At 38.4% G+C, this 14,776-nt stretch overlaps 1 protein-coding gene across 2 annotated transcripts; it reads right to left on the bottom strand.

Moving 5' to 3' along the window:
* Positions 1 to 3,092: 3,092 nt before the first annotated feature.
* On the bottom strand, positions 3,093 to 14,257 carry LOC114685604 (vomeronasal type-2 receptor 116-like). Of its 2 annotated transcripts, none has more exons than XM_028860244.2 (5): positions 14,115 to 14,257; positions 12,930 to 13,743; positions 11,810 to 12,037; positions 8,372 to 8,495; positions 3,093 to 4,012 (listed from the first exon to the last, which is right to left on the bottom strand). In XM_028860244.2, exons 1-5 carry the CDS (start codon positions 14,240 to 14,242, stop codon positions 3,093 to 3,095), a joined length of 2,214 nt encoding a protein of 737 aa, XP_028716077.2. In that variant the 5' UTR covers positions 14,243 to 14,257. The 2 variants fall into 2 exon arrangements, with proteins under 2 accessions (XP_028716077.2, XP_037057579.1); XM_037201684.1 differs by lacking the exon at positions 14,115 to 14,257 and adding an exon at positions 6,040 to 6,042 and having other exon boundaries at positions 12,930 to 13,685.
* Positions 14,258 to 14,776: the final 519 nt, after the last annotated feature.

Below are 14,776 nucleotides of genomic sequence, written 5' to 3'. Positions count from 1 at the left end.
CAGTAAAATTTCACTCAGAGGTTAAGAGTACTGGCAGATCTTCCAGACGTCCTGAGTTCAACTACAAGCTATTGCATGTTGGCTCACTACCAGCTATAATGAGAGCTGGAGCCTTATTCTGGTATTCAGAAATACATGCATGCAGAACATTATACATAATAAATAAATCTTTTTTAAAAAAATGCAGTCTTGCTGGGCAGTGGTGTCACACACCTTTACCCCCAGCACTCAGAAGATGGAAACAGGTAGATATCTGTGCTTTCAAAACCAGTCAGATCTACAGAGTGAGTTCCAGGTCAGCCAGTACTACACAGAGAAACCCTGTCTCAAAAAAAAAAACACAGAAAAATCAGTCCCTATATCATATCCAGATCTTTTAAAACCCAAAAATGTTTTTAGTAGTTTGAAATCTCCCATGTGGGCTCTTAAAAAAATAAAAATTAGGTTAAATAATTCCTTACTTCTAGAGGGAAAGGCACAAAACAAAGTCTCTCTCTGACAAATAAAATCTACTCTCCAACTATGTAATAGTTCGAATTCCAATGTCTGGATCCACTTACTATCTTCTGGGCTTCTCCAAAGGGCTTAGGACACTTCTTCAGCTCCATCGTCTGCAGCACACACAGGTTGCCTTCCAGCCTCAGGATGGCTCCACTCTATAGCTGCTGCTGTTCTTGTCAGTCACCCCACAGTACTGACATCAACCACAATGATGGGCCTTCTGCTGCAACATGGCTGCACTTTCATCAATGCCTCTCATGGAATCTCTTCATGGTTCCAAGTCTCAAATTCTCTGTATGACTCCTTTAATTTTGGACCTTCAACTGCTAGTGTACTTCCACCTTCACCAATGGCATCTCCTGGCTTCTCACAGTGCCAAGCCTCAGCTGGAATCCATGGCCAATTCATGCCTACAAAGCCAGTACCATCTGGGTGACACTCACACCATCAAATTTGACTGCCAGCATGAAATACAACTGCCTCTGGGACACAGCATCCGTGTCCCATCAGGAACCACTTCTCAGAAGATTTCAACTCAGCAATGCTGGGCTTTTTTTTGAGACATGGTTTCTCATTGTACTTTTAGTACCTGTCCTGGAACTCACTCTATAGCCTAGGCTGGCCTTGAACTCACAGAGATCTGACTTGCTCTGCCTCCTGAGTGCTGGGATTAAAGGCAAGCACTACCACCACCGAGGGCTCTTCTTAATCACCACTAATTTCTCAACTCCAGCCAACCAGCATCCAGTATCTCAGTAAAACAAAGGTTTCCTTTTAGCAGTTCAGATATTTTGTTAATCATAGCTGGTTATTCAGGCCCAGATAACCAGGACCACAGAATCTTAATTCAAAATAACAAATGGCTCCAATAGAGTCTTTAAACTTCCCTCTGAAACTTCACAAGCCATTCTCCCATCTTCTGCATTGTACTCAACATTCTTATATTCCAAGCTACTCAGAACAGCTCCCATTAGGTAAACACTCAAAGAATTTTCTTACACAATGTTTCAAAGTCCCTCCATAGTCCTCCTACAAAACAACATGGTCAGGTCTGTAAAAGCAAGACCCCACTCCTGGTACCACATTGTCTTAGTTAGAGTTTCTATAGCTACAATAAAACAACATGGCCAAAAACCAAGTTGGAAAAAAAGGCTTATTTTGCATACACTTTCACATTTGACTCCATCATTGCAGGAATCCAGGACCAAAATCAAACAGGAACTGAGGCAGAGGTCATGGAGAGGTTCTGCTTTCTGCCTTGCTCAGCCTGCTCTTATAGAACTCAGGACCACCAGCCTGGGGATGTCACTACCCTCTTTGACCTGGGCCATCTGCTAAAGGGAAACCTTTGTTTTACTGAGATACTGGATGCTGACTGGCTGGAGTTGAGAAATTAGTGGTGATTAAGAAGAGCCCTCAGTGGTGGTAGTCATCACCTTTAACTCTAGCCCTCAGGAGGCAGAGTAGAATGCATGTGTAACAGTAGTTGTCCAACAGAACACGAACTCTGTGGCATCTTTGGATGTTTCTTGTCTCACAATATCATGTCAGGGTGTTTTCCTTTTTTGTTTCTTTATTTCTTTGTTGTTTTAATCTTTTTTTGTTTTGTTTCATTTTGTTTTGTTTTCTCTTCTTATTTTTTTCTTCTCTCATTTTACCCTACTAGTTTATTTGACTATGTACAATGGCTACCACTTTACAGTTTTTAATGGGACTGAGAATGTGAAACCAAGTGGGTCTCTGATTTATCTGATTTTTCTTGGGCTCCTTTCCTTCTTTTTGTTTGTTTTGTTCAATCTAATGTGCTATTGTTTTGTTTTTTCTTAGTATGTTTCATTTTATTATTATTCCACAGAAATCTCTTTATTTTCTAGTGACAGACAGAAAAGGTTTGGATTCTGGTGTGTGTGTGTGTGTGTGTGTGTGTGTGTGTGTGTGTGTGTGTGTGTGTGTGTGCATAACAGTCTTTGGAGGTCCAAAGAGGACATTGATCCCATCGAGATACTGTTACAGGGGGGTGTAAAATGCATTTTATGATGTCTGTGTATTGAACTCTGCCACTTTACAAGAGCAGTACATGATTTTGTCTGCTGAGACATCTCTCCAGCTTCTGCAATATTCTGCAATATCTGTTTATTGAAACATCCATGTCACTCCTAAGTTCTACTTCACTAAATCCAAAGATGCATCAGGATTCTGTAGTCTTCCGGCCTACAAGGGGTAGCAATTTATTGCCTTCATCTGCAAACATGAGATCACAAACTTCTTTCAATTTCTCCAATAATCAATTGCTGTCAAAGTCTTACATTCACTAAGTTATCCAAAAGAAACCTCTGAGTTAATTTCAAATCTTGTTACATTTTAGAGACAAAAAGAACACTTCCACTCATCACTAATGTCCAAAAGCAAAGTCCTGTAGAAATTGGTGGCTGAGTAGAAAGTTATGGGATGCAATATACATAAAAGTAGCATACATGACACTGATAAACAACACCATTAGAAGAAACAGTGAGAGTCATTAGCTAATGAATAATCTTGCATTGTATCCTAACAGTTGGTTCTGTACCAACATTAAATTTGACAGTTGAAATTTATGAAATGTGAGTCCTGGAAAACGTTTTCTCCCTTAACTTTTGAAGAGAATTTCTCTCTGGTCTTATCAAAATGATGTAGCACTTGGGGACAAAGATACATCCCAGCAAGCCAGCACTGGAGGCTAAGATGGAAAAGACCTCCACAGCCACCATGACCTTGCCCTTGGTGCTGTGGTAGACAGGGAGAAAAGTGACCCAGACACTGCAGAACAACAGCATGCTGAATGTCAAGAATTTGGCTTCATTGAATGTGTCAGGGAGATTCCTGGCCAAGAAAGCCACAGTGAAGCTCCCCAGGGACAGAGAGCCCAGGTATCCTAAGACAGAATAGAAAGCAGTTACTGAGCCCTTGTTGCACACAATGATGATGTGGCCATGCTCAGAGTGTGCATCAATGTCAACAGAGGGAGGAGAAACTCCCAGCCAGAATGCACAGAGAATAATTTGGATGATGATGCAGATGGGAATGATGTAGGTTGGTGCCCCTGATACCAGGAGCCACTTCATCCTTCTTCCAGGAGTAGTGACTTTGAAAGCCAAAACCACAGTAATTGTCTTGGCCAACACGGTGGAAACAGCCACAGTGAATGAAACTCCATATGTTATTTGCTGTAGGATGCAGGTGACTGAGTTGGGATGGCCAATGAAGAGCAAGGAACAGAGGAAACAGAAGATGAGGGAGATGAGCAGGATGTAGCTGAGAGTGAGGTTATTGGCCCTCACAATAGGAGTGTCTTGGTGCTTCACAAAGATCCCAAGAACCAGAATGGTGAATGCAAACAAACACAAGGCCATACAAGACAGAGTCATCCCCAAGGGGTCATCAAAGGCCAGAAATGTCACATCTTTGTACAGGCAGTGGTTCTGTTCTGCATTGGCATACTGGTCCTCTGGACACTTCATACACTGATCCATATCTGAAGCAGAAAGCAAAAGTATTGTTAGTGCAACTTCAGCATTTCTTATGGACAGGCCACGCCATTGTTTTTTGGAAACTTTACAACATCCACACACTTTATTGATAAAGATGTAAATGAGACTTTTCTGAAGAGCAATGCTTCCAGTTCATAATGCCTATCTTCTTCAAGGACAAACACAGATCCTTCTGACCCACTATAATATGAATCTTTCTGTCTGAATTAGAAGTGATGCCCTCATGAGAGATGGAGATTTGGTCTTATCCAAGATGAAAACTCTTACAGCTTTTTTTTTTAAATTCCCATATGATCACCACCAAATACATGAGTAGCTGAGCACAAAAAAAATGAATCTATTGTGTGTTTGTGAGTGCAAGTGCATATGTGTGTGAAAGCAGTAAATGAAAATGAGTGTTTGAAAATAGTAAATGAAAAAGAGCTCATGAGTTTGAGAGATTTTGTTATGTGATGTGTGGGAAACAGAATGGGGAGAGAGAGGTTTTATAATGATGTATGAAATTCTCAAGAAAAATTAATGAAATATGATGCTTTTAATTGTGTCCTCATCAGTGAACAGGATCACTAAACAGTGTATAAAATAAAATAATCATACTATTAATGTAGAAAACACTATACATACATACATAGCACCCAGAATTCTTGTATCTTATATCACCACTTTGGGAGCATAGAGCACCTACTTCCTTATGTATAAAATTCTAAAGATAAATTAATTAAATATGATGCCCTTAGCTGTGTCCTCATTGGAGAGTAGGGATACCCAACAGTTTATAAAGTGAAATAATCCTAATATTACAGGTAGAAAACTCTATTCAAATATAATACCCAGAAATCTTTTATCTTATATCACCACCTTTGTGAGCACAGAGCACCTAATTCCTTCAATAATTTCCTTCTATATGAAAACTCTGTGGGGACTTTCCCCCTAGGTGTTCTTGGAAAATGAGGGATAAGAGATTTTGATAGAAATATAGAAGAGAGAGAGAGAGAGAGAGAGAGAGAGAGAGAGAGAGAGAGAGAGAGAGCCTCAGAGGAGCCTAGATTCAAATCCACCAGCCCAGAACTTTATTCCCAAGGGCTCTTTATATTAATGCCAAGGGGAGAGGCAAAAGACCTCCCCCTTGCTAGATACAACTAAATGTAGACAATACCAAACACCTAGTACCCAGGCCCAAAGTCCAATCATCCTCTTATGCAGCCCTGCTGGTAACGCAAGCTCAGATATATCTAGGAAACTTCTGTGTCCTACAACAGACCTAGGTTCAACTGATGTACTCAATGGTGAAAGAGTTATTGGTAAAACAGCATGAACAAGACAACATGAGAACTCCCAAATGAGAGTGATAACACAGAATATTTGAATTGAACAATAATACCCCATTCATAATTTGTACTTTCCACCACAGCGAGTAGTGAAATATCATTGTAATTGTGGTAAATTGTGGATAATAACACTTCCAGGATTTTAAGTCATTCCATGAATAAAACCAACCTAGCATTTATGGCCAGCTATGATTACATTTTTTTGTTTGTTGTTCTTTTAGGGGCTGGAAAGATGGCTCAGCTGTTAAGAACATGGTCTGTTGTTACAGGGGGGACTAAGTCCAGTTCCCAGTACATGTAAAGTGCCATATTACTACCTGTAACTCTGGTTACAGATGCCTTCATATAGACCTGACCCTGTATGGACTTGCTACCATCTACATATGCCTAATTCAAATATTCATAAACATAAAGTTTTTGTTTATTATTTGTTGGTATTTTTATTATAAATACCCTTTATACTTATTATCTTAAATCAATTTTATTACATTCTGTTTGTTTATTACACATGTGTGTTTGTTTGAGTGTGTGTGTTTGTTTGAGTGTGTGTGTGTGTGTGTGTGTGTGTGTGTTGTGAAAAGTGCAAGTTGTCAAGAAGCCATCTTGTAGGTGTTGGCTCCATCTCATTTCAATGGGCTTCCTAAGATGAACTCAGGTCATCAGACTTGAGGCAAGAGATTTACCCGCTAACTCTTCTCATTGACCTTAAATATTTTTTTAAAGATTTAATTATTTATTATGTATACTGTTCTCTGCTTGCATGTATGCCTGCACACAAGAAGAGGGCACCAAATCTCATTTCAGATAGTCATGAGCCACCATGTGGTTTCTGGAAATTGAACTCGGGACCTCTGGAAGAACATCCCATGTTCTTAACCACTGAGACATGTAGCAGGAATCTTAACAGATCTTATTAATAAAATCAAACCTGAGGCCAGTTATTGGGATGAACACTAGAAGGTCAGAGAGACAGAACAAGCCACAGCTACCTCACCTTCCAGATCCTCAGCTGATCCTGTTTCCTCAGACTAGAGGCCTCTGAGTCCTCATCCAGAATGGGTCTCAGCTGAACTGCTGCTAGAAGCCTGAAAGCTTAACCAGGCAAATGCTTCTAGTTTCTGGTCCTCACACGTTATATACCTTCCTGCTTTCTACCACTAGTCCCTGGGATTAAAGGTGTGAGTCACCATGCTAGGCTGTATCCTTAAACACATGGATTTTTGCCTCTGGAATGCTAGAATTAAAGGCATGAGCTACCACTGCCTATCCTAAGTATCTAGTGACTATTCTGTTCTCTGACCCCAGATGAGTTTATCAGGGTACACAGTATTTTGGGGAACACAATACGACCACAGAGACATTTCTCCAATGCCCTAAATGTCTTTTTTAAACGTTCTTTGCATTATAGACAATGACAAAAACAATTCTGGACTCTCCTTTGAATTTGGACATCTCCAAATCAATAACCAGTTGACTTATATGGATTGTGTATGTCAAACTATCATTGAAATAATTGTGGCTGTTTCTTTTAACTACAAAACTCTTTTATCTATATTATTGTGACATTCATTGCTACTGTGTACAAAAATTTTAAGTGGGACACCTGTCTTTCTCTACATCAAGTGTTCACACTTTTCCCCATTTTTTTGATATGAAATCAAGTGCTGTTTCGTGTTTAGCTGTTTCTAGTAATTTTCCCCACAATTACTACACTTTATTCACCACAACCTACAATGGCATCAGTCTCAAAAATCTCCGAAAATCTCCCTCACATGGAAGTAAGAGCACGTGCATCCTCCCAAATTTTCCTTATCAGGTTCCCATTTCAGCCTTATGGTTCCACCCTAAATTCACATCTTCATGCTGTCTTCCCCACTCACATGTTAGCTAAATGACAACACAAAATACTAGCCATTCATCAAATGCTGTATAAACAGCATGCCCAACACCACACAATACTTATTTACCATCTCAACACAGGGTGACTCAATCTCTCTCTTTGTCAGCAGTGTTTGTGTGCAGTGGCAAGAACAAGTTGTGTACGATTTATGACTTCATTGGCAGGAGATGACTTAACAGTTAAGAGTGCTTACACCTCTGCAGAGAACAAGGGTTTGGACTCAGCATCCATGAGGAAGCTTATACCTGTCTGTAACTCAAGTTCCTGGGGCTTGTATGCACTATTTTGGCCTCCACAAACTCCTGCACATAAACTCACACAGAAACACATACATACATTCAAGAAGGATAAATGAATAACCAACTATTACAAAGACTCATGACTACAATCTAGTCTACATGTACCTTTACAGGGATATAAAGATTGGGACAGATACAGTGTAGAATTCCCTCACAGGGCTGTTTGATTTCTCAAAACACTTTCTTTTACAAAATACTACCAGCAATGATTTTACAGTGAGTCAAAGATATATGTGAAGGCACAGGTTGTAATGTATAAGGACATTACTATTGATCACATAATTGTAAAACAAAATTAGGAAAGGAATAGATTTTATTTGTACTGTAAAAGGGCCACAGACCTTAGTAGGTCCCCACACGCTCCCTAGCTCGACTAACTTCATGACAGAAGTACCACTCAGACTATAAAACTCACCACCTAGCAGCACCACATGCCAAAGTGAAGCAAAGGCCTAATCCATCATCTTTCTTACAGTTCTGGAAAAGTCTCAAAATGTACTGACTTTGCTTTTTTAGCTTCTGTAGATCTGCATTCGGCTCACTGTTCTTGGTAACTGAAGTATGTCAACCCAGAACATGGTTCTTTTGCTTCAAATCTCACCCTGAGAAAGGCTCAGTGCTACACTGGGGTCCTGTACACCAACTGTAGTTGACATCCAGCTAATGATGACTTTATTTGGCTTAAACCTATGTCTGAGCAGTCTTCTCTGGTGAATACCACACAGCAGTGCAACCCCTTCTAGGCCCCTTTGAAAGTGCAGTGTGGATAACAGAAGTCAGTCAGTCTGAAGGATTTCTCCTGCAGTCAACACTTACCTGTCTCATTGGAAATCTCATTTGCTGGGCAGGGGGTGCAATCAAAACAGCAGGCTGCCATTCCTTCTTGATGGAATTTTCTGAATCCAGGATGACAATCAACACTGCACACAGCAGAGGGCATCTGAGGAAAATCAGACAGATGCTGGGCCAGGAGTTTGACTATGCCTACAATAGTTAGAGCATCTCATCATGTGGTTGAGAAGTTAACAAGTTTTCTTTCTATACATGACCTGAGTGAACACATTTCTTTCAGGACTTTGTACAAGTCCACACATGAATATGTGAGAACAAATTGATGAAACATTGAGGTGCCTCCAAACTACTAAAAGTTCAGGAAGATCTAGGAGTATATGTTGTGTCACCACTGGAATGCCTGAACTAAACATCCTACCCACCCATTGTGTAGCTTAGCTTTGTCATATTGACACAAAGCAGAGATACAAGAAAAAAGAGAAACTTCATTGAGAAATTGTCTCTACCTCTGGCCATATTGGTGACCTATTTTAGTTGCTCATTAATTCTGGGAAGCACCACCACACTTTGTTCCACTTCTGAATTTAGTGGAAATGCTTTGAGTTTCTCTCCATATTGTACAATGTTATCTATGGTTTGTCTTATACAAAATTAATTTGTCAAGAAATGTCCTTTTTATTTTTCAAGGGATTTTTTTTAAAATAATTCAATTTATAATCTAGCATATATTTATGTGACATATTATACTTGATTGATTTGCATATGTTGAACCAGCCTTACATCCCTGTAATAAAGTCTTTTTTGTGTAGGTTTTGATCTTTCGAATGTGCTCTTTAGACCTGTTAGCGAGTATCTACTTGAGGATTTCTCTGTCCATGTTCATTGATTAGAGTACAGTTTTCTTCTTTCTGATTCATTTTACCTGGAATGGTCTTTTTCCTGTACTGCGGAGACTCTATTCTTTTTTATGAGTGCAGTAGAAAGACAGTATTGTTTTTTTTAAATCCCTCTCTGTGTACTTTGATTAGAGAGTGGGATTCTTCAAATTCAGTTATTAATGAAAGCTATTTGGTGATTATTGTCAATTTGTGTTTGTAAGTTTTGATGTATTTCAAACCTTTGCTTTTCTGTCTAGTGATCTAGTGTAGTCTACACATTCCTGTGACATCTACTGTTTATCTTAATACTCAGTGTGAAGGAGTGTGACATGTCAAGACAGTCTGGAAGTGTCTTCCTTTGTGATGTTCTAGTAGCTATATATTCCTGCAGTTTGTGTTCATGATTACAAGTTTTTCTATCTTCCAGAAATTATGAAGGATAGCTTTGCTGGGTATAGCAGTTGAAGTTGGAAATTTTGTCTCTGTGTTAAAAACATAATTGATTCTCCCTCCTTTTAAAGTGTCTATGAATAAAGGTACTGTGATTATGATGGGGACTTTCAATGAAACTGATCTCTCTTGTAACCTAAATTTCCTCTTTATTCTGCCTAATTCAGATTTTAAGTAATATTCAAAATTCAAAATATCCTTTTCTGAACCTGTCTGTTAGGCCTTCTGACTGCCTCCTCTAACTGGATGCCCATAACGCCCCCAGCATTTGGTAAAATTTTGCCTGTCATTTTATTAGAAATACCTTTGGTCCTTTCACATGTTGTCCTCCTCTTGTGCCTGTGCTTTCTTAATTTGGTCTTTTGTTGATGTCCCCTAAGTCTCTTGTGTTTTTTCATCCTTCCTGATTGTTTTCTCTTTGGCATAGTTTGAATTATAATTCACCTGTCTTGTTTCAAGTCTCAATAGCCTGTCTTCTACTTGAGATATTCTCTGAGTAAGAAGTTTTATAGGTTTATACAGTATGTTATTTGAATTGTTTTGTCTTTCATTTTCAGAATGTTATTGAGAATTCTTCATTGTCATTGTACCTTTGTTGAATTTTTGTCACATCTTCACTCTATTCCTTATTATTTGAAGTGTTTGTGATCTAATTGGATTGTCCTTAGAGGTGATTTTTTTAATTTTCTCGTTGATTTTTTGAACATCCTTACAATTATTCTTTGCAGTCTTTGTTTAATATATCATTGAGTTCACTGTCACATAAGCCTATGATTGTATCATTTGGAGTCATGCATGCTGCCTCACTGTTTGCAAGTTTCATATCTGCATTACGATTTGCATATCTAGAACATAGTACATATTGGGTTGATTTTAGTCCTGCCTACCCTTTTGGTTGATGATTTTGCAATGTTCAAGTTAGGCCTGATAGAATCAGGCTTGTGATTTCATTGCTTGCCTCTGATCTAGTGGAACAGGCCAGTAGCAAAAAATTCATCCTATTTGCTCTGTTTTCTGAGCATAATTTTCTCATCACTGTGAAAATAGAATATTAACTCTTGATTCAACTCTATTTGAGAAATTTGAAATTATCACTTCAAATTAAGTTTGCACACTGTCTGGAAGTAAACCCCTTTCAAATCCAACACACAACATTCTAGTAGGCAATGTAGTTCAGATACTATAAAACCAGACACATCAGAATCAATATCTATAATATATCTGGGGACACATAATGGGATATTTTATTTACAAATTTTCTCAAAGCCAAATTATGATGACTATGAGTACCTCTCCAACCAGTTAAGGAAACAATACAAATCTTTTTTTTAAATTTCATTGTTAATTTCTTTGTTTGTTTGAATGAGATATGCAAGAACTAAGGTGCAAAGAAATGCTCTTCTAATGAAGGATTCCTTTAGAAGTTATGATTCAGGGCTGGAGAGGTGGCTCAGCAATCTCTCACACTTGCTGTTCAATCCCCCACTCCTACACTTCGGCTCAAATTTGTATTCAGTTCTTGATATCTTAATATCTTTAAGTTATAATTAATAACTTTATGTTATTATATAACTTAATAACTTTAAGTTATAATTAATAAAATATCTAAGGTGGTCCATGAAAATGTGATGTATTGTTAGAGAAATCGGGAATCTAGGACCTCCTGGTCAAAGTGCTTCACTAAAATTATAGAATATAAATTAGTGACTTGCATAACTGTTCCTAGTTCCAAATCTTTCCTTACAATTAGCTTCAGTCTTTTCAGCATGCAGATGAGAGAGTCAACAGAAGCGAAGAAAGGCAATGGGCAGCAATCAGAATGGTACCAAGAGAATATTGATAACTTTACTGGGAATAATATCAAACATTGGTCATCTAGTTTATATTGTTTATAAATCAGAGAGTTTCTGAAATGATAAAACTGTATCATATGTGTGGCTTAAAGTTTCAAAAAATTATCTAAAAATCATGTTTTTTAAAAACTGAAATGGAGAAACATCATATAGAAGTTTAAAATGGAGTCTTTACATGACCATCCTTCTAATTTCACTAAGTCACAGGGAAACCCAAATGGCCCCACTTGACACTGGTTACAGCTGTGAGGTGTGCATCAGTACATTTTGGTCAGACTCACCTGTCTAGTTCCTATGGTCCACTTTATCATGTCTTCATATAAATGGAGCTGTTCACCATGTGGAAAATATGGATTAAACTCTCCTATTTTCACCTTAAGTCCAACACCATGGGGGAAATTACAAATGTGGTAAATGCCATACTCTGCTTGCAGTTTTTCTTTCTGATTCATATTTATTACATCTCCAACAGGATTAATAAAGTGCATATTCTTCAGAAATGGGTGAAGCTAAAAGATAGGCAACTGTTTTTAATCTATATTCCCTTATTATAAGTCTGAAAATCTGTTCTGATTTCATCCCAAGGCAACTTTATTGAAGGTGCCCAAGGGAGAAACTCAATGAAAGCATGTGAATAAATGAAATCATTCTGTTCATATGATTTTAGTTCTCTCAGAGGAAGCAATCAAACACAAACACAGATATATACACAACCCCAAAATATAAACACGCACCATATACACACACACCTACAAACACACACACACACACACACACACACACACACACACACAATTCCACACAAATACCCATGCAGAGGCACACATAATACAACCACACACATACACACTAACACACACCTACAGATAGACATAAGCAATCAGATACAGACACAAATACAGAGACACACAGGCACATAAAGACACAAAACTCACACAGAGAAACACACTGATAAAAACATTCACAAAGAGACATACGTACACACAACAAATATATATGCTCATATACACAGTTACTCACAAACACAGGAGAGAGACATTTATACATACACAGAAGCACATCTATACACACACATCCAAAGGCACAGAAGTGCATTTAGACACCCATAAAGACACAAACACATACATAGACACAAACACAAAGACATAAAGACAATCAGACACAAATATACTCACACACACAGGCACACAGGTAGGTATTGAACTGAATCTCAGCACTATTTCCTGTGATTGCTCTCCGATAATCAAGAGGGATAAGGTCCACAGAGCTTACAGTGGTATCAGAATCACGTGAATACACTTATGCAAACTATCCGTTATAGTGACCATCACATATAAGACAAATATTGGTTTCAGCAAGCGAGAAACTCTTAAAGAATATGGCATTGATGACACCAAGTACCTGTGAGCAGCCAGAATCTAGTGCTCTCAAGGTGTTGATTGGCTGGTTTTCTACGTGTTGAAGAAGCATTTCATGGACAGCATGGGCCATAGCATACACAGCATTGTATATATCATAAGTATCATCACTAAAGGCCGTGTCAAAAGTCTGTAGCATTAACCATTCCAGTGAGACATTAGATGAACAGTTCTCCAATGTCTTACAGTTAGATGCTGAGGCTTCACAACTAAAGTACATCCACCCCAGTCCTGCTAGGAATATGTCTGTGTATTTGGCTGGGTTCATTGTCTTAACAAAATTTTTAAAACCAGAAATCTCAGCATGGTGGTGTGCAAAAGCAAGAGTCCCATGGAATGAGTCAAGGGTGAAGTCTCTCTTACTTGTAATGAAATCCCACTGTGAGGTGGTGACCCATATTCTCTGTATACCCTGTGATATCCACATTCTAAAGCACACAGCTAGAGTACTGTCTGTATCACCATAAATGATAACAACATTTGTGGATGATGTCTCAATTTGGTTGTTATACACTTTAGCTCTTGACATGTATAACTCAATGTTGAATGGGATCACCATCACAAAGGCTAAACAGACTCTTTGGACTCTACTTTCTCCTCTCAGATCTGAGAGAAATTGGAGACCCTGGTCATCATCTGAGATGGTCAGCCCAACCCAGTTCCAGTTGAAGTGAATTATCAAAGAGACCATGGCCAGTGCCAGAGCTGTGTCCTTGGGGGCCATCTGATACAGATTGGGAAATTGTTCATGATCACTCAGGATAGAATGGAAAGGTCCATAGGTGAGCTGAAGGACATAAAACATAGGGAGCAGCATGAGGTAGAGGATTATCAGAAATCTCAATGGAAGCTGTGAGGGGATGAAACACCAGTTTGAAATGACAGGAAGACAATTTTTCCCTATTACTACAGTTACACTACATTGTTGGAATCCTGAAAAAAAATCAAATTTCTACAATTTGTTCAAGGAAAATCACCTTGACTGCTAGTTCCTCTTCTCATCTATATATCAACTAATGATTTGTGAATGTTCCATTGAGGGCCTGATTAATCACACGTGAAACTGATTTACGTGAAAGTGAAGCCAATCTCCCCCTCATATCCTCCTTAGCATCAGGCTATCCCAACTAAGGAGAAAAATTCAATTCTTTCCCACTCAAACAACCTTACCTGTATATATTTGGAGATCTTTAGAATTGGAGTCACCTTTAGAGATGTTGATAATATTGGTCCTGTAATTACTACTTCACATTTGGTCAGATCTACACAGATGTAGTTAAGGATAGGAATGTGCATTGCTGCAATATCGTCTATGAAAAGTTGAAGTACCTGTTTACCAGGATAATTGTTATGCATGAAGTGAAAATTGAGTGACACATTTGGTAGAAGATATAGACTCCTGTTGATTTCTTCCACAGCAAAAACAATAGGCAGAATAAACTGGTAGTTTGGAGTTGGTGTTCTGAAAAAAAGGGCACAAGGTTCAGTATGAATAAGGCTCTCTAGATGAATTCTTTGTAGTTAATACAAGCACTATCATGCATTTCATGTCTTTCCAGATATAGCTTGACAAATTCCCCAGGTTTGTAAGGTTGGAAAAACACGAGATGCTTGGGAGCTTGAAAAAAAAAAAAACTAAAAAGTTAATGAGAGTGGTTGTCACAAAACTAAGAATAGAATAAAAATGCATAAAAATGCAAAAGAGTTTGGGGATTTATCTCAGTGGTAGAACTCTAAGCAAGTGCAAGGCCCTGGGTTCAGTCCTCAGCTCTGCAAAAAAAAAATGAAAATCAAAATAAACATCAAAAAACAAATGGACATCTGTTTCCA

The sequence above is a fragment of the Peromyscus leucopus genome, unplaced genomic scaffold (assembly GCF_004664715.2).
Source record: "Peromyscus leucopus breed LL Stock unplaced genomic scaffold, UCI_PerLeu_2.1 scaffold_1098, whole genome shotgun sequence".
Taxonomy (NCBI): Eukaryota; Metazoa; Chordata; class Mammalia; order Rodentia; family Cricetidae; genus Peromyscus; species Peromyscus leucopus.
The sequence above is the reverse complement of the archived record's forward strand: the minus strand, read 5'-3'. Positions and strand labels throughout refer to the sequence as shown.

Bases quoted from the DNA above. Each gene is read 5' to 3' on its own strand.
- LOC114685604 (XM_028860244.2), bottom strand. From the start codon at position 14,242: ATGCACATTCCTATCCTTAACTACATCTGTGTAGATCTGACCAAATGT. The intron at 13,744-14,114 runs AAGGTTGTTTGA...CCCTATGTTTTA, and splicing joins ATCTCCAAATATATACAGGT to TGTCCTTCAGCTCACCTATG. The intron at 12,038-12,929 runs GTACTTGGTGTC...CCTATCTTTTAG, and splicing joins TAGATTCTGGCTGCTCACAG to CTTCACCCATTTCTGAAGAA.